A 23,341-nucleotide genomic window follows, 5' to 3' on the forward strand; every position below is an offset into this window, starting at 1 on the left:
GTGACGTCTTGTTGTGATTTTTTTTTTTCTGGTAAGGTTAAAATGATTTACTGATCTGTTTTTACCAGCTGGGTTGCTGTCAGAACATGCAGTGGGTCACAGGCAAAAGCATAACAAGCATCTGATTGATTTCTCCAGATTAGCCTGTTAAAGGAGCCGGGTTTGGGCCGTGTTGTTTCAGACCGGCAGCCGGGACGCTGTACGCGTTTGTGCTGTCGAGGAAACGCCTCAGCTTGCAGCCGTTAGCCGGGGAAGAGCACGGCGGTCTGCGCGTGAGGCCCAGACCGTGATCCTCTCCTGGCAACCTTTTGTTCGTGCTGCCAGACATGGTAATGTGGCATTTGCAACAGGTGGCTCCTATAAGGTCAGGGCACAGTGTGACTGTCACAACCCCTCCCCAGGTCCAAATATCGTGTGACAAGGCAACACAGTCCGCCCCAAGAAATCACCAGGTTTGTGTTGTTTGACCTTTCCTTTGCAGGATTGGTTTATTTCTGTGTTACCGGTGAAATATCAATTTCCTCAGCGCTACTGTTGAAGCTGTAGACCTTTAAGCTGACACAGAAGGAGCTTCACGGATTCACTGAGGAAACTTCTCCGCCGCTGGATGTCCAGAATAACAAATTCAGAGTTTAGTCTAAGACCCCATACTGTATGACCAGCCTCCAATATGTAGTGGAAAACTCATTTTACAACATGATTCTAGCAAAGCATTTGCTCCCAGATTGTTAACTTAATTGTTCTCTTTATTCTTGAGAAAGTTTATCACTCTCCAGAAGTTCATTGCTAAAGCTTCTTATTTTAAAGAGAGAATATAATGTTGATGTAGTGCAGTGCTTCTCAATTCCAGTCCAGTCCTAAGGCCCCCCTGCTCTGCATGTTTTAGCTGTACCCCTATTTCAGAACAGCTGATCCAAATGATTGCATTACCTGTTCTGCAACCACCAAGTGCTGCAGAAGCCTGTTAATCACTCATATATTCAATCCAGGTGTGTGGCAGCAGGGAAACACCTAAAACATGCAGGGCAGGGGGGCCTGAGGACCGGAATTGAGAAGCACTGATGTAGTGTATGACCTCCTCAACTCTCTTTAGAACATGCTATTACATCCTTGCCAGTCGATGAGTAATTCCCTTAATATTCATCCATTGTTTGTCTATAATTGCTTTTACTAACACGGAGATAAACATATTGAACAGCAACAAACCCACATACTAACTTCCGTGGCCAGTGCATAGAGGGAGCTGGAATATCCAGTGAGAGATCTGTCATGCACAGGGAGAACAGGCAAACTCTGTGTGTGTTTTAGCATTTCTCACCTTGTAAGGCCCATTTTTCCAACAAATATATTGTAAAGACCAACTGCTCCATACTTAAAAACTCAGGTTTCATATGAAGACGTGCCGTTTTAAGATTAGAGGTCAAATTTAGGTGTAGGCCTGAAAACATGACTGTGTGTGTGGGTGTGTGTGTGTGTGTGTGATTGACTGCTCCGGTTTCTTGACAAAAAAGAGAATTAACCCCAGATACACGATTTTTAAGGCTTTGATACAAATTCAAATTATATGTTTGAATGAGACCAAAATAGTTTTTAATACACACTGATCCCATCCATGCATCAAGTCCAAACTTTTGTTCTAAGAAATGTATCCACTTATTCACTGCTAGTAACTGTTCAGATACCAGATGACATCCTAACCTTCAGAGGATCAGATGAAGGACATATATCTCAAATGTGGTTTAAGTCTTTTGCAGGATTTGTTTGCTTACTTAATAAATTTCAGTTCATCTTCTATAGATAATTTTCTACCTTGGCGCCTCTTTTTAGGGAACTTAAAATCATGAAGCCTGTGAAAATAAATATTTCCTACTAAAATTGCTATAATGTTCATATTTTATTGCAACAAACACAAGAAATTCAATAAACTGTGGAGTACAATTAAAAGAAGGAATTACAGCTAATATTTAAAATGCAGTATTTCCACCAAACCGTCCCTGTTATATATTAGTGAATCCTCTTTACAGGTAAATTTATGAAGTAACTGTGGAGATTATTTGGATTAGTACATTCTCTTCACCATCTTTAAAAAACCATTAATAAAAGGGCAAAAATATTTAAGACCATCTCCTACATAAAAATGTTTTTTTCCCCTGATAACATCTTGGTACAGTCTGTCAGCTCATTCCAGTAACATAAAGCCAGGTTACAGCAAACACTCAGAAAACTAAACCCGTTTCTTCGCCTGTTGTTCAATGACGTTTAAGAACAACAAACAACTTCTGCTGCAGGAAGATCTCACTCATTTTCAGAACAACCCCCATGACCAGCATTACTGACTGGTTTTGTCAATAACCAGCTGCTTTTCCAAGTTTCCTGTCGTCAGACACAGCACAGATGTAGCCGTCCTTTTTCTCCACAGCGTTAACCACATTGTAGAATTTGTTTCCTAGTTTATGTCCACGTTCCTCAAGTTCTTTAATTAAAGCCTGAGGAGAAAGAAGGAAAAACAGGATGAGTTTAAAGCTAGGCAGTGTTTTATCTGATGCTGAAAGAGTCACAAATACATTACACTGTCAAAGCTGGGTTCTAATTTCATTTTGTTTTCACAGTCAACATAGACAACGCGAGTATCAATCGCCTCCTTGAGGCTCTTCCCAAACCAAAGGTGGTTGATGAGAGCCTGGAAGAGAAAGAAAACACACTGATGGGAATGTGGGTTACAGTACAGATGATCATGAACACAGAGGTGTGAGCATCAGTGTGCAGCAGATAATGCTAACTACTCTTAGTGGGATCGCCATGGACACGTACAGAGGCTATTCCAGTCGTGATCATGCTCCCACCGCTCGCTCCAATCGCCAGCGTCCTCGACTTTGACTTCAGCACAGCAGGGGCCATGGAGGAGGGGGGCTGCTCCCCTAGAAACACAACACAAACAACTGCAGTTCAGACCGATCACAAGAACAATATTAATAGAATAGAATAGAATAGAATTACTTTATTCATCCCAGCAGGGAAATTATTTCGCAGTTACAGCAGCATAGAGACAAGACACACAACATCCACCACTGAGTAGCAATTGTAGACAAGATAAAATAAAAATAAAATATAACATGCTGTCAATATAAAAAGCAGCTTAGAGCAGTCCTTGCAAAGATTCAAAAAATGCAGAACAGAATGTATATGTAAATATATGTACAGCAAGTGTGCCACAGTGCAGTTGTGCAAAATTGGACTGATTAGTGCAGAACAATGATTTAGCTTTTATTGTACAGTGAGATGGCATGTGGCAGGAAGGATTTCCTGTATCTGTCCCTACGACAGCAGAGCTGGAGCAGTCTATGTGAGAAGGTGCTCCGCTGTCTGTCCACTATGTGGTGGAGAGGGTGCTGTTTATTGTCCATAATAGACAGAACCTTCTTCAGTGTCCTCCTCTCCACCACAGTTTCCAGGGACTCCAGCCTTAGTCCCAGTACAGAGCCAGCTTTCCTGATGATTTTGTCTAGTCTATTAGAGTCGCTGGCTCTGATGCTGCTTCCCCAACACACAGCAGCAAAGAAAGTGATGATTAAAAATGCTTGCAAGGGCGTGCTGTGGTGGCGTAGTGGTTAGCGCGACCCATGTTTGAAGATGGGTAGAAACCATCCCAAAACATTGGAAATTGATTGAAATCCTGATACTACATAATAAAAAGTCAATATGACACTTTCACTTGGGCCAGAAAGTTTACTTTACCATTGCAGTTATAAAGCCGAATTATAGAAAATGTTTAAGGCCTTTAATTCCAAGGCTGAAAGTTGTTGCAAAAAATGGTATTTGGATTATTATCGATTTAACTTAACTAATAAAAAGACATCATATTAATGTGATTACCTTTAGCGATATTAGAAATATTTCTACCACAAAAGTCCCGCAGCTGGTTGTTGAGGAGGATTCCGGTGTTTGGAGAGTAAACCTTGGAGCCAAATCTGTTAAAAAGATGTTTAACTCACTTTAGTATCATATTTTGGGATTAGCATGGCTAGCAATACTGTGCTAGCATTTAGAAACATGGATGTTATTTGGCTGAACAAAACAGCAGCTCTAAACGGAGCAGCCTGTTATGAATCGGCGGACTGTCAATATCAACTTACAGAGCATTTTATTCCAATGATAACATTGTTAGTTTGAGTTGTTTCAAATAGATCAGGTTAGCTAAAACAGGTGGTGTAAATCTGACTAGGCGCTAGAATTCACCACTCTGAGGATTTATTTAATCACAGTGATAGGGGAAGTATTATTGATTATAACCTCACAGAACCTTTCTTCAAAAAAGAAGCATTAAACCTTTAACACTGAAAGTTTTAAAAGCCCCCCAACCTTTACAAATTCAACAAGTTCCATGACAAAAGTTTGATATTTGAAAAAGAGTAGCTTTGCTGGGATCTGTTGAGCCTTCCTGTTATCTGTGAGTGAGAATTAATGAACTGCTTCTTACAGCACTGTGGTTACTTTGATTTAATTTGAAACATTTTACTGCAGCTTAAGTCTTCTTCTATCATCCACAATGCTTCTGTAGTGTTTAGTATGGCTCACTTACTGATGGGAAGAAAACTAAATTTTGGAGTTCCAGCTGCTCAACGCCAGTCAAGAAAAATAAGCCAATCATCCTATTTCTTATTTCCTAGTACATCGCTATTTTTTTAAAAACTTTTTTATAAAATTTTTCTTACTGTTTTTTTTTTACATTGTTTTTACATTTTACATTTGATTGTTATTCTCCATGATTACATGTGAGTAGCACTTTGAGATTTTTGTTAATGAAAAGTGAGTTACAAGTTACATATATATATATACATATATATATGTATATATACTGTATATATATATATATGTATATATACTGTATATATATATATATATATAGAGAGAGAGAGAGAGATTTGCCATATACTGTTATAAAAAAAAGTTGTGATATGCTAGTCATGCTGAGGTATGACTAGCAGATGGTAAGAATTATTATTATGCTGCTTGAACTGTTTTGTCCACAACTGGTTCTATGGGAGCAACAGTGAATCCTAAATCATTTTAAAATCATAGTTAACAAAATCATTACTGTTTACATTTTTTAGAGCACAGTTGTTCTCCCTTTAGTAGCTGATTTGATGAAAACAGCCTGTTATATCATCAATGAGTAAAATAAACTCCAGTTCTAGATCAGAAGATGTTTCTCTAACTCTTCCCTCCCCAAGATTATCAGTGAGTCTCAGTTGGTTGTTACTTTGAAAACTGTCTATAGATGTTGAAGCAGAACAAATCAGATACTCACATGTCATTGATGCTGCTGGTGACGGCGACAAATGTTCCATATTGGTCCACCACAGACACGTGTGTGGTACCCACACTCTCATAACAGGCGTCGTTTTTGCTGAGTGTACAGTTGTCCAGTATGTTCTTAACTGAGTTAACATTTGCCATTTTGTCTGCCTTCTGCAAAAATTAAAGGAAAGAAAGTAATAATAAATAAGATTGTCAGTATGGGTTTTTTTAGAGGGATTTCGTAACCAGTTTTCAAACGCTAATTTCAAAACTCTTTCACCGATTCTCTTTTGAAAAAAGAAGACATTTTTCTCTCTTTGGCAGTTACAGACCCATCTCCAATCTTCCTCTGCTAAGATCATAGAGAAGGTTCTGATCTGCTCTGGTTCAGTACAGCAAACTTGTCCACTTTCAGTCAGGTTTTTTGAACGTATCCTTCATCACATTGCACCCATTTCCTGTGTGTTACTTTGATTTCATTTAACTTTGCTGTGGTGTTTTGGATTTATTTTTGCTGTCTGATTTTATTCATTTGTTTAGACATTCTTATTCTAGAACTTCACTGTCTGTTCTTTAATGTTACTCTTAGTCAGGGGCGCAACTACATACTTTCTGAGGTGTATGCTAGCATGTCCCCCGCCGCCCCCATGTCATAAACTTGTACAACTCATCTTTAATTAAAGTATCAATAATAATAAATGTACATATATGTGAATAAATTGCTGCCTACATGGCAATTAAAAAAGAATGAAACAAAAAACAGGGTGTCAAGAAAATCCGAGCTCATCCCACTTCCCCATGCTGGAGATTTTAGTTTAACAGTAATAATAAATAAAGTTATCTTTAAAATGAATCACTCAAGTGACATCAAGGCCCAACAGTAGACTTAAGTGTCAATAAATTTAGTTTAACAGTAATAATAAATAAAGTTATCTTTAAAATGAATCACTCAAGTGACATCAAGGCCCAGCAGTAGACTTAGGTGTCAATAAAATAAATCTGGTTGTGTGTGTTGTTTTTGTCTCATGCAAACTTTGCTTTAATTCTACTTTTTTCTATCTAATCATAAGAAATCATAGTCAGACAGAGAGAGTCATGAAACAGGAAAAGCAGGTTTCCTGGAAAAAGAGGAAGTTTCCAGCCTGCAGATTTATAAAAATAGCTGAGACTATTTCTTATTTTAAAGCATGAAAGTTTAAAGAATTAAATCTAAACATTTTGAGTAATTTGATAAGATTCAAAGTAAAATACTTATATTAATATTGGTTTACTTGTAATAATATTTACACGTACATTTGTGGGAACACTTACAAGAAAAACAAGTAACTGTAACTTTGGTATCAAATAATTAGAATCATGTATTATTTCTTGGTTTCTTTTCAGAAGAACATCTGTAATAACTCACATTAAGATTATAATAAGTATAATTAATAAGTTATGGTTATAAAATCATAAATGAATGCTAAATCAGAGAAGCTAAAGAAAATAAATGTGATATAAATGTGATTTTGACATTGAACTTGAAATGGTGTAAAAGGTGTAACTGCAATTAAACATCACTGATATGTTGGAGGTAGAGAGTAGGTGAAAGGTGAAAGGCAAGGAACTAACAGGAGAGCAGAGATGATCAACGCCTTATTTAGGTAAAAGGTTGTGCAGGCAGCAGACACAGGAGGTTGAGCAACCCCGAGACAAAGAAGCACAGACATTAGGACATAATGTCTGAAGGACAGTGATGGATGTGAGATCATCTGTCTAAGCAGACAGCCAATGAAAACGCACCAAAAGGGTGGATAAACCCTATATAAGGTGGGTGCAAAAGAGGAACCTTTTGTTGGATCCTCCGGGCAGCTTCGAGCCAAGAGATGGACAAAGAACTCTGCAGCTGAAGAAGAGCCGGGGCCACAGAGCCGAAGACTGTCCCGCTCATGGAGACCAACCGGTCAGGCCCACAACCTGTGGCTTCACATCGCACTTCTCTCATCAGCTGGGTTCAGACCCCAAAGACAAAGATGAAGACAAAGGCAAAGACAAAGAAGAAGAACTGGTGCCTTTTTTCCTGCCAGCACCAAGTCCTGTGTGACCTCACCATCCATGCGGAGAAGAAGCTCATCAGACCTACAGAGATCCCTGCCTTCGCTGATCAACTTCCTCCTCCTGCTGCAGCACCTTCTTCATCATCAGACCTACAGAGATTCCTGCCTTCGCTGATCAACATCTTCCTCCTGCTGCAACACCTTCTTCATCATCAAGCCAGGTCTGGGGTTCGAAACGTCAAACTCCGTCCGTCTCTCTCAAAGGTTCCCTTTTTTTAGTTTTCAGTGTCAGCAGTAGGGAAAGACAGACTAGATGATTGATTTTACTTATTTGATTATTTCTGCTACTGAATTAAGCTGTACTGACCCTTGCAAAACTGCCTTACTAATAAAATATTTAGCATAAAGAAAATCTAAAAGATGTTGTGGACATTCAGTTAATGAGTCACCTTAAGGTTCTTTGATGGTTGTAAAATAGCTGTGATGTTTGATTCTGGAGAGGAAAAAGTTTAAAATGTTTTTAGGTTGCTGGTAGCCCAAATTTAAAACGTCATCCTTGGGACTCACCCGAGTCACTAAAACCTACCTGGTTCAATAAGAAATGCAAGTTGTAAAATAGAGAACGAGCGACCGTTAACAGGTGTGCTCTGTGAAACTAGTTGGCTGTAGGCTGCTCAGTCTGGCTAATTCACAGGGGGAAGAAGGGTGGGACACCTGGATGTAGGCCGTCAGAAAACCAGGCGAATCGTTTCTCGAAACCAGCTTAAACAGAGTTTACTTCAGTTCTGGACAGGGTAAATCCCGGCAGATTTAGGAAACTCAATTAACCCGTTAGAAGGAGAGCTGGTAGCACATCTCCCCTCTCAGAAGAGGAAGTAGAGAGTGAGACAGTAGAGACAGAAAGGAGGGGGGGGGTGTTGCGCAACAACAAGTGGCGCCCAACGTGGGGCTCGACTAACGGAGTAGGAGGGCCCTATGCCAAGTCAGTAAAAACAGATGTGAGGATCTGAATAGCTCACTTGGTTTGTTAACTCTTAAGGAATAGAGTTAATGGTGACTGATATGGCCGTCAGTCACAACCCTTGCAGTAACTGTATGGCATACAGGTGAGGGAAAGCTTCTACTGAGGATAAATGACCGGATCCAGACAGTGAAGCTAGTAGCCAACATAGTCTAGACCCATCCCTGCTCGAGAGCGCAAAGAGAGGCTTTGGGGGATAGACAACTCGAACCGACAGAGAGACGGAGTGATGGATGATCACTTCGAGGAGGAAAATCTGGGGAAGAAACCGGAGGAAGCCGGCCGCCCAGATCGTTTGGAGAAAGAGGAGACCTCAACAGAACTGCATCAGTTTCTGCACAGCTACTGTGACTCAGACCTGAAGCAAGTGGGGAAGTTGGTTCCAAGAATGAGGAACTGAAACATCAACCCCTGACAAAGAAAAAGTTGGCTCAGTCTTGCTGGAGTGGTTTGTGATGTAATGCTGACAAGAAAAGAAAAGACCAGCCAGCAAGCATGCACAAGAAACAGAGAAAAGTATCATCAGCTGACGATGGATGAGGAAGCACACCGCGTCCTCCACTGCAGCCATCGAGAAGACATCCGGCAACAGAGGAACAAACACCAGCAGCTGACATCATCACACAGACGCAGACATGGTTAAAGACGTCCTGCTGGACCCGGAGCTTGAAATTGGGCCAGCACAACCCACCAGTAAGAAACGACCGCAAGAGACATCTGAGAAGCCAGGACAACTGGAAGGGACAGTCCACACCGATGGATCCAGAAAGGGGTCCGACCAGTCGGCATACTGGGGATTTATTCTGAAGCAAGACGGCAAAGAGAGATGCCGTCAGAAAGGAAAAGCTCCCGGTAGTGCTCAAGCCGGAGAAGTAACGGCAGTACTGGAAGGATTGCTGGAGCTGGTGAAAAGGAAAATCAAGAGTGCCAGGTTAGTAACCGACAGTTACTACTGTGCTCAGGCCCTTAGAGAGGACTTGGCCATTTGGGAAGAAAATGGTTTCGAGACTGCAAAGGGCAAGCCAGTGGCACACAAAGATTTGTGGAAGAAGAAAGCAGAACTGAGGCTCCACCCGAAACTTGAGGTGCAGCGACAAGGCGCACACCTGAGAAGAAGCCCTATGGAGGGGCAAAGATGACGACTTTTCGTGCCACTAAGAAAGGTTGTCTCTGCCGGTGTCGAGGTGGGACAGAACACCTAAGGACAGGTGGTCCTAGAGTAGCACGGGGAGCAGGTAGTACGGTGCGTGCATAAGGCCCTCGAATATGCAGGCGTGCTACTCCCCCGTGAAGAACTGAGCAAGCAGGACTGCTGGATGTCCCTTCAGCCCATCCGATGCAGCTGTGTGACTTTGAGGTATGTGGTCGATACGCAGGGCACCCAGGGCAGCGGATGGAAGGTTTGTTCATCAAGAGCACAGTCCCATGGGGTTCAGTCTGCATGGATGTAGCAGAGCCAATGGGGACAACAGGAAAGAGAGGTGAGAAGTACCTCTTGGTGCTGATGGACACAGTGACAACTGCTAGAAGAGCAGGTCTTCCCCTGCAGAGGAACTCCGTTCACGTCACAGAAAGCAGGGAGGCGAAGACACTTCTCCTTTTTGCTCAGAAGGAAAAGGGAAGTTGCAGCTCAAAGTGTCACTGAAAACAGGGCAGAGAGTTTGGATTAAAGCTCAAGATCGGCCTGCAACTACGGTGATCAAGCTGAGATTCAACGCCCAAGATTTTGTAAAGTAAGTACTGAACTTCAACACAGTACTACTGATGAAGAAAGGGGTCCATGAGGAAGCAGTGCTCAAGCCAGTTCTTAGCTACAGCAAACCAGAACATTACGAGAAGATGGCCAGAGAATCAAGCACCATGCCATCCTACAGTAGACTGGCCACTATTACAGGAAGGTTGCCGTTCAAAGAACAACTTCAAGGCTTTGGACTGGGAGGGCCGTGAAGAAATTGGACTATGCTAAAGAAGAACTCCTGTCACCACCTGATGGATTAAAATGGAAAAGGATCATGATTACGGATAAAGCGTCATGATGCTTATGCTTTTTGCTTTGCTCTGCTGAACAGCCAAAAATTTTTTTTTTTTTTGAGGCCTTCTGTCTCAGCCCATCTTCCCTTCCCTAAAGAACCATCCCACATCCTGAAGAACCGACAGTTCATCCAGCGAAGGTCCCTGTAGAAGAATCAGAGCGATCCAAGTTTTCTTCGACATTCATCACCTCATGGGGGAAATCAAAACTCCAAGGAGGGGGGTGTCAAGAGAAGTGGAGTTTTGATGACTACACTGAGCCCTCTGTGACAACTAAGGATGAAGAATCTGCATCTTCACATCCCAGACGAACCTCTTCTCTTTCCAGGGGATGAGGACGGCGAACTGCAGGAGGGTGATGGACTCCCAGCATGTGAAAGGTCTGACCTCGTGGAGGGGGTGTCAAGAAAATCCGAGCTCATCCCACTTCCCCATGCTGGAGATTTTAGTTTAACAGTAATAATAAATAAAGTTATCTTTAAAATGAATCACTCAAGTGACATCAAGGCCCAACAGTAGACTTAAGTGTCAATAAATTTAGTTTAACAGTAATAATAAATAAAGTTATCTTTAAAATGAATCACTCAAGTGACATCAAGGCCCAGCAGTAGACTTAGGTGTCAATAAAATAAATCTGGTTGTGTGTGTTGTTTTTGTCTCATGCAAACTTTGCTTTAATTCTACTTTTTTCTATCTAATCATAAGAAATCATAGTCAGACAGAGAGAGTCATGAAACAGGAAAAGCAGGTTTCCTGGAAAAAGAGGAAGTTTCCAGCCTGCAGATTTATAAAAATAGCTGAGACTATTTCTTATTTTAAAGCATGAAAGTTTAAAGAATTAAATCTAAACATTTTGAGTAATTTGATAAGATTCAAAGTAAAATACTTATATTAATATTGGTTTACTTGTAATAATATTTACACGTACATTTGTGGGAACACTTACAAGAAAAACAAGTAACTGTAACTTTGGTATCAAATAATTAGAATCATGTATTATTTCTTGGTTTCTTTTCAGAAGAACATCTGTAATAACTCACATTAAGATTATAATAAGTATAATTAATAAGTTATGGTTATAAAATCATAAATGAATGCTAAATCAGAGAAGCTAAAGAAAATAAATGTGATATAAATGTGATTTTGACATTGAACTTGAAATGGTGTAAAAGGTGTAACTGCAATTAAACATCACTGATATGTTGGAGGTAGAGAGTAGGTGAAAGGTGAAAGGCAAGGAACTAACAGGAGAGCAGAGATGATCAACGCCTTATTTAGGTAAAAGGTTGTGCAGGCAGCAGACACAGGAGGTTGAGCAACCCCGAGACAAAGAAGCACAGACATTAGGACATAATGTCTGAAGGACAGTGATGGATGTGAGATCATCTGTCTAAGCAGACAGCCAATGAAAACGCACCAAAAGGGTGGATAAACCCTATATAAGGTGGGTGCAAAAGAGGAACCTTTTGTTGGATCCTCCGGGCAGCTTCGAGCCAAGAGATGGACAAAGAACTCTGCAGCTGAAGAAGAGCCGGGGCCACAGAGCCGAAGACTGTCCCGCTCATGGAGACCAACCGGTCAGGCCCACAACCTGTGGCTTCACATCGCACTTCTCTCATCAGCTGGGTTCAGACCCCAAAGACAAAGATGAAGACAAAGGCAAAGACAAAGAAGAAGAACTGGTGCCTTTTTTCCTGCCAGCACCAAGTCCTGTGTGACCTCACCATCCATGCGGAGAAGAAGCTCATCAGACCTACAGAGATCCCTGCCTTCGCTGATCAACTTCCTCCTCCTGCTGCAGCACCTTCTTCATCATCAGACCTACAGAGATTCCTGCCTTCGCTGATCAACATCTTCCTCCTGCTGCAACACCTTCTTCATCATCAAGCCAGGTCTGGGGTTCGAAACGTCAAACTCCGTCCGTCTCTCTCAAAGGTTCCCTTTTTTTAGTTTTCAGTGTCAGCAGTAGGGAAAGACAGACTAGATGATTGATTTTACTTATTTGATTATTTCTGCTACTGAATTAAGCTGTACTGACCCTTGCAAAACTGCCTTACTAATAAAATATTTAGCATAAAGAAAATCTAAAAGATGTTGTGGACATTCAGTTAATGAGTCACCTTAAGGTTCTTTGATGGTTGTAAAATAGCTGTGATGTTTGATTCTGGAGAGGAAAAAGTTTAAAATGTTTTTAGGTTGCTGGTAGCCCAAATTTAAAACGTCATCCTTGGGACTCACCCGAGTCACTAAAACCTACCTGGTTCAATAAGAAATGCAAGTTGTAAAATAGAGAACGAGCGACCGTTAACAGGTGTGCTCTGTGAAACTAGTTGGCTGTAGGCTGCTCAGTCTGGCTAATTCACAGGGGGAAGAAGGGTGGGACACCTGGATGTAGGCCGTCAGAAAACCAGGCGAATCGTTTCTCGAAACCAGCTTAAACAGAGTTTACTTCAGTTCTGGACAGGGTAAATCCCGGCAGATTTAGGAAACTCAATTAACCCGTTAGAAGGAGAGCTGGTAGCACATCTCCCCTCTCAGAAGAGGAAGTAGAGAGTGAGACAGTAGAGACAGAAAGGAGGGGGGGGGTGTTGCGCAACAACAAGGGCAAGATTTCATAATTTAATATATAAGTGAGCCAAAGAGCCACTTCTGTTAGCCTGTGTCTAGAACAGCCTGTGGGCTGCAGGTCTGAGGCTCTTTGTTAGCATGTTTTCTATCATTCTTATAGCTTGAGGAAGCCTTATCCAAACTGGCAACCCACATTAATAAAATAGTGAAATAATATTGACCACAAAACACTGTATTTATAAAATACATCAACATTTTTCCTAGACAATCCTAACAAATGTCTTTAATGATCTCTTCACAATATTTATTTATTTACTATTAATCTATTTGTATGATTTGTTCTTTAAATTGCCATTTATATTATTTTTCGGTCTCAGGAAATGACTGAGGGATGAAGAGACTGATGTCTGGTTCTTTAGGTTCTGACGGGTCTGGGGTTCCTCTCCTGACCCATTCTGTCTGATATCAAACAACCCACTGAATATCGCCGACACATTTATTTTAATGCCCCTGTTAAACTTCACTGTGATTGTTTAGCCTGTGTCTTCCCACTACCGTCTGTATTTTTGCCAGAGGTTTTTTTTCTAAGGACGGTGTAGAATCGGTGGACAGTTTAAAAAGACGCGGGTTGATAGCAGCTCACTGCGGCTGCGTAGTGTCCGTCTCTATTTTTATGATGCCGACAATAATGTAGGCTTAGGTGACGTCTTTTATTATTTGAAGGATTCATCCCAGTTCTCCTCACTAATTGTAGTTTTTGATTTAAATTTTTTTTTTAGTTCTGCTACAGACTTATGTTTCGTCTATCACCTATATATTTGATATCTTACTGTAATCACTTAAGATTTACTCTTCTCTACATTTCTTCCTGGAATATGATGGTCATTGCTTTCGTACCAGAAGTAAATACGTAGAACATCTCTTAACAAATGTACAAATGTATTCTATGCCATACATATACATCTGCATCGTTTTTTTTATATTAGTTTCATGCAGATCATCAATATTTCAAATTTTGAAAATATAACCTCATCCAACACTGAAGCACTTGTAAGCAGCTGAATATAAGTGTAGTAACTCGGCTGAATCTTTAAAATATTAATATTTCTGTTACTTCATTATGAGCAAACCACATTTCTCATTACTTCCATGTGATGACTTACATTTTTGGACAGATAATATGTTAAGTTGTGCTTCACATTAACTAAATTGTAATTGTAGCCATCTAGTGAAATTATATTTCTATTGTCCCCAAAAAGTGCTAATAATGTATGTGTTTTCCACATTTCAGTCAGTGTTAAATTTTTCACTTTATAAATTGCATAGTTGAAAAAGGACATATACAAATTAAATATGGAATATTTTATTAATTATCTGCCAGATAATTAATAAAATATAATTATAATAAATTATAATAAAAGACGTCACCTAAGCCTACATTATTGTCGGCATCATAAAAATAGCTGAGCATGGTGATAAACGTAGACATAGCTGTAATGGGCCAGGAAGATACTGTTTTAAACTGTACCGATGCGTGATACTAATCGAGGACTAATAGTAGCTTAGCTAACGTAGACATGAGCTATTGCTAACATAGAAGGGCGAGAACTTTGGGTCGAACTACTTGAAACGTAAAACGTAATCTGAAATAATCTAAAAAATACGCATTACAACGGTCAGTAAAACGTGCAAATTTTAACATCCACTTACTTCGGACGGTAGACCACGAACACGATCACTCGGCTGACCCGCCATTCTCTTGTTTCTTCTCTCAGTTTGAATGAAGGCTTTTCCCAGTCAGAGCGGAATAAACTTCCACCACCTAGTGGTCGAATTTTTTACCCAAGTAATTACAGTTGTATGGGTCCCAAATGCGGATTCATATATAAACAATCTTATAGTATTAAAAAGTAGACGTGGGTGTAATGACGTATGTATTTTTCTCTCACAAAAATATGTCTAAGCCACGAGACAAGTAAAGAGAGAAATACGTATTAAACTATGGAAAAAAGAAACAGTTCCGAAGAAAACTCAGATGTCCCAGCTTTTACTAGCATGTAAACGCACCATCTACACACAAATCTTGGAGCTTCCACCGAGGCGTGAAATGAGTCTCAAAAATAGTTGTGCACTGGTAACCGGATTTGTGTGTAACTGCAGTTTTGTGTGTGCGTACCAGGTGATTTGTGTGTACTTTATCAACATGTATTTTATTTTTAAGGTTTACAAATCCTGTTACGCACGCACAAATCTTTTTACACACGCACAAATCCTGTTACGCACGCACAAATCTTTTTACGCACGCACAAATCTTTTTACACACGCACAAATCCTGTTACGCACGCACAAATCTTTTTACGCACGCACAAATCTTTTTACACACGCACAAATCCTGTTACGCACGCACAAATCATTTTACGCACGCACAAATCTTTTTGACACTATTTTCACTCCATATTTATCCCTCCCCCGTTTTCTGTTTTGTGCTCCGGAGTTTTTTTCTGTCGCCCCATCTTTAGCTCCCTGTTGTCGAGGCATTACTATAATTCAAATTTAAACTAAAAAAAAAGAAGAAAAAACGCGCGTTCTCGAAAGGACTTGTGCTCAAGCTACTTGTATGGGAGGGGAGAGCGGCTGGCAGGAGGGGAGGGGCGCCTAATCAGTGCTGTTCCTCTGTTATTGATCATTAATATACAAACAGCTGTTAAGTACATAAAATACTGACTAGAAAAAAAATTACCCACATCGTTTTTGTGCCCCCTCTAGCGCCCCTATGCGTTGCATACACTGCATAGCCACTTTTTGCGCCACTGCTCTTAGTTCTTAACTTTTCTATAAGTTTCTTATATCAGTTAATTCTGGAATACTCAGTGTTGTATAGTAACGAAGTAAAAATACTTCATTACTTTACTTAAGTATATTTTGGAGTACTTCATACTTTCCTCGAGTATGAAAATTTTTGATGACTTTCACTTTTACTTCACTATATTTCCGAACTTAATTGCGTACTTTTACTCCGATACATTTTCAATGTGTGGTTTAGTTACTCGTTACAAAAAAGCGAGAGAGAGAAACGCAAGTGTTTTGACCCCACCTACTGATTAGCAAGTAGCAAGCAGGCTACCGAACAAAGTCGGTAGCCTGCTTGCCTGGGCTTGTTCATCACCACCAATAGGATACACCTGTTTCGCTTCTCCCATTAAACACAAAGCAAGTCTCGCAATCAGCAGCAGCCACATGGAGGAGGAGACGGAGACCACAACGACTGCAACTACGTCAGACACGGCTCCAGGGGAACCACCAGCTGGTGATGAGAGCCCATGGCCTTATTTAAACACAATATACTCTTTCGTGGGTGTTAAAGATTCGTCGTACCGCATGCAGTGTATGTTATTCCTGCCCAAAGATGTGGAAATTCTATCTTACAAAAACTCCCCGTCCAACTTGAAGAAACACATCGAGGTAACTTCTTATGAAATGGTTATAATCCTCCTGTTTCAGTAACTATAGCTTGGTCACTATAGGCACTACTGTATTGTGAAATCTTGACCATAAATGAACTTTGTTTGGCATTGTTTCAGTTCCACACGTGGTGTATTTAGCTTAGGCCTAATGTTGACTGTAGCAGGCTACCTAGACTCCTCTGTTCAAGGGGGGACAGAAGCCATAGCGATAGCAATTTAGACTAAATTTAACGAATATAGGAAAGGCATGCAAGTTCAAAACCAGGTTTACAAAAAACCAGGTTGGCATCCCTCTTCAGATGCCAATAAGCTGCATTTCCCTCCCAATTGAGAGGGAAGTGTTGTAGTGTTGTATAGTAACGAAGTAAAAATACTTCACTACTTTACTTAAGTATATTTTGGAGTACTTCATACTTTCCTCGAGTATGAACATTTTTGATGACTTTCACTTTTACTTCACTATGCGTTTCGGGGTATGGTGCCACAGGAATAAACTTGAACTGAACATCTCAAAAACAAAAGAGATAGTTCTTGACTTCCGTAGGGTGCCCCCCTCTCCTCAGCCTATTACCATCGATGGTATAGAGGTGGAGGTGGTCAGCACATACAAATACTTGGGCCTACAACTAGACAATAAGCTGAACTGGTTCTCCAATACAGATAATGTGTACAAGAAGGCACAGAGCAGAATGTACTTTTTGAGGAGATTGGCCTCCTTTAATGTGTGCCCTAAGCTCCTGTACATGTTTTATAAGTCCATTGTGTCTACCGTTATATTCTATGCAACTGTTTGTTGGGGGGGCAATGCGAGGAAGAGAGACATACAGAGACTGAACCGCCTCATCTGCAGAGCTGGCTCCGTGGTCGGTGTGAGCCTGGAGTCTGTGGAGACGGTGGTGGAACAGAGGACACTGTCTAAACTCAGTCTAATTTTGGAGAACACCAGTCATCCTCTGTACACTGTTTTCTCCAACCAGAGGAGCTCCTTCAGTGACAGGTTCCTCTCACTGGGTTGTTCAACCGAGAGGATTAAAAACTCCTTTGTCCCACGGGCCATTAGGCTTTATAATGCTGCTATTTGTGGGGGAGGAGGGAGACGGGGTAACTTTTAACACATTTAAGCACTTTTACTAGACTTCTTTTAGTGGGAATGTATTTATTTATTATATTCTTCTATCATGTATGGTTGTCTCCAGATGTACGATTTTAATGTTGTGTGGATGTGAATTAATGTGTGAGCAACAGATAACCTTAATTTCCCTATGGGATTAATAAAGTTTAACCTAACCTAACCTAACCTAGTTCTTTTTTTCTTTTGCATAATGACCAGTTGTGTGCACCACCTACTGACTGTAGCATTGACTGATTCACTGATTTGTGAAGTAGAGTAATCGTAACAGCTCTTTTTCTTCATGTTGGCCGCATTTTCTGTACTATTTATTTTTCTCATTTTCAGCACTGACCTTACTTGAAGGGAAAACTTAAGGCTTACAAAAACTTTGTATTTTCTGTCCTGGAGGGTATACTAAGAAGCTGGTTCAGTTGTAAAGCAGGTTAAGTTAACCTTGTGCTATAGGTAAAGCACCTAATTTTCTTAACTAAATGATGCCTGCAGGTATATCTATTAGCAGGTTTAATTTTGCCTGCACTTGGTTGTGTGCATTATTTTAAGTGTATTTGACAAGTTTACCAAAATATAAAAAATGTCATTCAAACTGCATTTGCTTTGTTTTACTTTTTACTTGTACTTTTCATTACATTACTTGAGTACATCCATTTTTACAGTAATTTCCATACTTAAGTACAAGAAGTTTCAGATACTTTAAGACTTTAACTCAAGTAACATTTCAGTCAGTGACTTGGACTTTTATCAAAGTCATATTTTGGAGAGGTACTTATACTTTTACTTGACTCTGAGATTTCAGTACTTTATACAACACTGGGAATACTCTTTAACAACCTGTGATTAAAGAACACGTTCCCCCAAAAAATCCAAGTTTATATACGTAACTGTGCTTATGCACACCAACATGCAGTGTCCCTTTCTAAATCACAGTTGGAACTCAAAGTTTGCGGAAAAGGTACCTCCTCCTCTTTGGCCTTCTACGCCTCCACATTCAACCATGTGAGCCAGCTGATCAATGTCCTTTCATAATTAAAATGGCAACCATGAGGAAAACATGGAAAAACAGAATTTCACTGTGGCAGAAAAGTGGTGTGAGCAAGGTGGGGAGTTGAAACTATTTTTGTTAGCTACAGTGAAGCAAAGTAGCTCACCACTGGCATTTTAGGAGACCTACAGTATGCTCCTCAGCTGAGCGCTTACAGGTGTGAGTATTATTGAAATGCATCTCCTCTGTGCTTTGGGGCAGGGAAATGTGTTTAGGCGTCAACATGTGAGGGGGTGTAGCCACTGTAACCCCTGCAGGTTACAGTGAAATAGTGCGTCAGAACATTGGCCCTAACAGTTGGAACTCCACAAACTAGTTTTTCATGAACTCATGAACAGAACACACAGACTTTCTATTTACATACACAACTTCATTGTAATGTGGAGCCTTTACAGCAATATGGGTGCAGACAGTTACACCAATCACATCAGGAAAACCGGACATTGTTGAAAAATGTTTTTTAATGTTGGCCTGTTCTCCTACAGTGTAGGGAAATCTGACTGGTTGTGTTAACAATGATATGCTGCATTAATGCTCTCAGTGATGGCTGTGATACACCAGACCTATGGATAACTTCACAGAACTATGATGTTCCTTCATATCCACGGGCCATTTTAGGTTTGACGTAATCTTTTAATTTTACCAACACAAAACCATCTAATTCTGATTTCCAGCTGATTCTCTGTGTGATCTCTAACATCAAGTACCATGTGTGAATCTATGCATGCATACTTTTTATGGCAATGTTTAATATATATCACTTACTTGTGGAACGAAGCGTGGATCCCGAATACTCTTCTTTAGTTCATTGGCCTGTTTAAGAGCTTGAACATAGAGGTTATAAAAGTTGGTCTTATTTTCATCAAATTGATGGGCTGGTTTATTTTCATACTCTGTAAACAAAAGTAAGAGTTTATTTAGATATTTGTAATTTAGTTAATTGTCATGGTACATCTTTTCCTAAGATTGATCAAAACTATTTCTACATGAATTATTAGAGTAAATGTTCTAAAAGGTAATAAGTTGAAAGTATAGAGAAACAACAGCTCTATTGTCTGCATCCAGCAGGAACCTTTCATGAAGTCGAGGACGAAGCTGAGGAGTGATCCTCCTGATGGGGGTGGAGGTATGTACATGCGGTACTCCTCTCCCACAGGGACATCCAATGACTTATTCACTATTGCTTTATATGACTTTAAGTCATCCGGTGTGAGGTTTCCTCCTGGGCAAAAAAACAGTGAATTAAATTATTTCTGCTGATCAGGAGAAAAAACATAATGAAAACCTACACCGGCCTTGATAAATTCTGGTGTTTAATAGATATGTAGCAGTCGAAGTGAGTATGGTGGCGCTTACACCATACGCATCAAATCAGTTTGTTCATTTGTGATTAGATAAAAGGGCCATGCAGACACAGAAAGACAGCTGTAGGAAACTCTAATGACAATACCTGTAACATTGAATAAATCCTTTGCTATACTTCCGGTGTAGAAGGCGTCCGGTCCTTTGTTTGCAATCAGCTCCAAAGTGTCGGCCAGTTTCTCAAACTTGATCACGTCTCCAGTCTTCATCAAGGTTCCATTTTCATATGAATATAGTTTCCTGAGAAGAGGAAGAGGAAGATTTAAATATTTGTCCTTCATACCTCAGAACCAGATTGTGATTCTTACGGTCTTTCATACCGCAGGGACTCAGTTTCTTTAATCTCTGGCAGGTAGGAGCCTAGGACTAGAGGAATAGGGAATCCATTTCTTGCCAGCTCGATGGTCTCGTTGAACAGATCTGTCCAATTCAGTTTTCCATAAAGTTTGTGAGCCAATTCATAGCCTCGAATTTCCCCTGGAACTCCAATCCATTTGCTTCCTGCACAGATGGAGGAAGGGACAGAGTTTGAATATTTTTATTGTAGTTTAGCGTTATTGAATGCAGGACAGAAAAAACAATTCCTGACATGTTAAAACTACAAACATGTATTTTATTAGAATAATGTCATAGAGCAAATAAGTAAGTCATAAGTGGAAGCAAACTCAAAAAGGTTGCATTCAACCCTCCTAAGTAAATTGTTGGTTGAATGACTTTGGAGAGACGTAAATGTTGGTCGTGTCTTCTTTGAAAAATAGCTAAAGCTCAGTCAAATTTTCAGGTTCTCCCACAGATTGTCAATCAGATTTAGGTCTGGTCTCTTTTTGGTCCCTAACATGTTTTCTTGGATGATTCCCTCGGTATTTAGCTCCATCCATCTTCTCATGAACTCTGACCAGCTTCCCTTTTCCAACTGAGGAAAAAAGCATCCCTATAGCAAGATGTTCCACCATGTTTCACTGTGGGGATGGTTTGTTCACGGCAGACCGAGCGTCTGGCACACAGAGCAGTTCTTCTCCAAGACTCCCCCACTCACCACCACCAGAGTAATAGTATTGTTATGATTTGTCTCTGAAAATGTATATGAAAAGGACCAAAACCTTTGCCAAAATGGTCCCCGTGTGAAATAGTTAAACGCACACCCCCACACACACCTGCACACATACATATGTAATCCCCCCAGTGGCCAAAGTCAAGAGACAGTTGACATACTTCAGCAAGCTACCTACCATTAGCCTCTGAAGGTTTATCAGGACAGGAGTCCAGCAGATCAGATTTCACACTGGACGGTGCGGTCTCCCTGGAGTTGATGATTGTCACATCACCTTTAAAGAAATGTTCACACCGTCACCATATTATCAGTAACTATTATTATAGCAGTTATACTCTATGGAAATTGACTGTGTGGAAGCCTTTTTCTTACCAGAACTGTCCATTATGGTAAAAAAGGAGCCTCCTCCGATCCCCGCGCTCTGCGGGTTCATGATGCTGGTGCACAGAAGTGCAGCGATGGCAGCATCTACTGCTGAGCCGCCTTTTTTAAGAATGTTGCTGTAAAATACACACTCATTATTGATGTGTGTATTTTTTTTTTTTTTACTTTTTTGTGTCAAAATGATTAACTATGCTCTATCATTTGTTTTTTGAAAATCAAAAAGTACTTTCATAAAATGATGAGTCTTTAGTAGTTAAATCAGGAAATGTCAATAAAACCAAATATGTAAAAGTTTCAGAATTCATAACGTTAATAAACTGAAAAAAACATCCAATTTACAAAAACATCCAATTTACAAAACATCCAATTTACAAAAACAACAATTCTGACCAGTTTATTTGAAATAAATTATTTTTATTTGTATCAAAACTAATATAGTTGCAGCAGTACTTTTGTTGTTGTGTTTACTTTATAAGCACATAACCAAGAGAATGGCTTCTGTTGTACATGATCTCTTTAAATAATGTCCCGCCCCCATTTAGAGCACCAATCTGCTCTAAATGTTGTTTGGTACAAAAATCTCCCTCTTTCAAATTATTTATGCTTAATAAATGTAGCTCATTCATTTATTGTCTGATTTTCACAGACTAGAAAGGTCCAGAGTTTTCTGTAGATATAGTGCTTGCATAACTCAATGAGTGCAACAACCTACTTTATGTTAAAAATCCATAATTTCCATGAAATTATTGATGTTTCACACATCAGTTTGGACTGTCTGCCACAGTTGCATGTTTTGGTTGCACGGTTCAGCAATGGGTAAATCTAATCTACATCTGTTCTAGACAAATAGAACATTTTTTGTCACCTCTGTCATCTACCAGTCCGTTTTCACTGCACTAAATAGTTAAGCTAACAGAAAACAGTGTGACCTTTGACTTTCAAATAGTTACAGTTTTTCCAGTTTTTCCAAATATCTGACCTTTTCCAAAGCACTCTAATTTAGAAAAAACTAGCAATTTTAAAAAAAAAAACAACATCTTGCAAGTTTTGTTTAGTATGTTAAATATTATCAAATAAAATTGATTTGATGGTAAATAAAATTTATACAAGGAACAAATGCTGCAGCCGCCATTTAATTACATTTTCCAAATAGCATATTAAAATTCAAATATTTTGCCTGCATTATTGAAACTTCACTACATTTGGCTTCCAAAGCATAATCTGGCCAGCAGGGCCAAAATGGCAAAAGCCGGACGTAAGCTGTAGCCAGCTGAGGATGATGTGTCCATCATCATATCACCATGGAAATGTGTGTATGCTGATCATTCAACCAGAGGCAAGTTCAGTTGTTAATTTTTCTGACTACTGAAGAAAAGTGTTAATTAGCACTTACAGTCCGATCTCTGAGCACCTCACGTTGTCCGCAGCCACAGCACCTTTGGTGAAAGTCCCTCCCGGGCAATCGGGTAGATTGAGGGGACTGGGGCAATTGGGCCTCACAGCAAAATATATGACCAGAGCGACAAGAACAATAATTATCAGCAGCAGCAGTGTGAAAACTGCGTACACCTTCTTATTAGATCCCGCCATGCTTCTCTGCTCTCACTGTCCCACTGTGTCTGAAAAATAAAACTGAGTGAGTGAAGGATTATGTACCTGGTTGGATCAGATGAGGCGGAGCCCTTCTTCACCTCCTACACTGACCGACAGTAGAAAAGGAAAGTAAATGTCACAGCCAAAGGGAGGAGTGCTTCAAATGTATTTTTGTCTTGTGGAGTTTAGTTTCATTTGGTGCAGATATGTGGAAAATGTAGCTGTGTGTGTTGTTTTTAGACATCAAACAATTTAGATGGTGTTTAATATTGTTGCTTCTTAAAGCAACAATCTTAAAAAAAGGCAAATTGATAAAAAAAGTTTTTTTTAACAATTTGTCTTTTTTTAAGACTGTTGCTTCT

The 23,341-nt window shown here is 39.9% G+C and overlaps 1 protein-coding gene across 1 annotated transcript; it reads right to left on the reverse strand.

The window, feature by feature from the left end:
- Positions 1–1,879: 1,879 nt before the first annotated feature.
- LOC116730270 (glutathione hydrolase 5 proenzyme-like) lies at positions 1,880–22,850 on the reverse strand. The gene is made up of 12 exons (XM_032579347.1): positions 22,780–22,850; positions 21,375–21,502; positions 21,181–21,276; positions 20,272–20,452; positions 20,040–20,191; positions 19,662–19,811; positions 19,355–19,482; positions 5,309–5,469; positions 3,874–3,968; positions 2,812–2,918; positions 2,570–2,680; positions 1,880–2,486 (listed from the first exon to the last, which is right to left on the reverse strand). Exons 2-12 carry the CDS (start codon positions 21,433–21,435, stop codon positions 2,346–2,348), a joined length of 1,383 nt encoding a protein of 460 aa, XP_032435238.1. The 5' UTR covers positions 21,436–21,502; positions 22,780–22,850; the 3' UTR covers positions 1,880–2,345.
- Between the last annotated feature and the right edge of the window lie 491 nt (positions 22,851–23,341).

This window comes from Xiphophorus hellerii, chromosome 12, assembly GCF_003331165.1.
Source record: "Xiphophorus hellerii strain 12219 chromosome 12, Xiphophorus_hellerii-4.1, whole genome shotgun sequence".
NCBI lineage: Eukaryota > Metazoa > Chordata > Actinopteri > Cyprinodontiformes > Poeciliidae > Xiphophorus > Xiphophorus hellerii.

Coding starts and splice junctions, on each gene's coding strand:
- LOC116730270 (XM_032579347.1), bottom strand. CDS start 21,435: ATGAACCCGCAGAGCGCGGGGATCGGAGGAGGCTCCTTTTTTACCATA. Junction 19,812..20,039: donor GGATTTATTCAATGTTACAG/GTATTGTCATTA, acceptor TTTTTTGCCCAG/GAGGAAACCTCACACCGGAT. Junction 2,681..2,811: donor TCACGACTGGAATAGCCTCT/GTACGTGTCCAT, acceptor TTTCTCTTCCAG/GCTCTCATCAACCACCTTTG.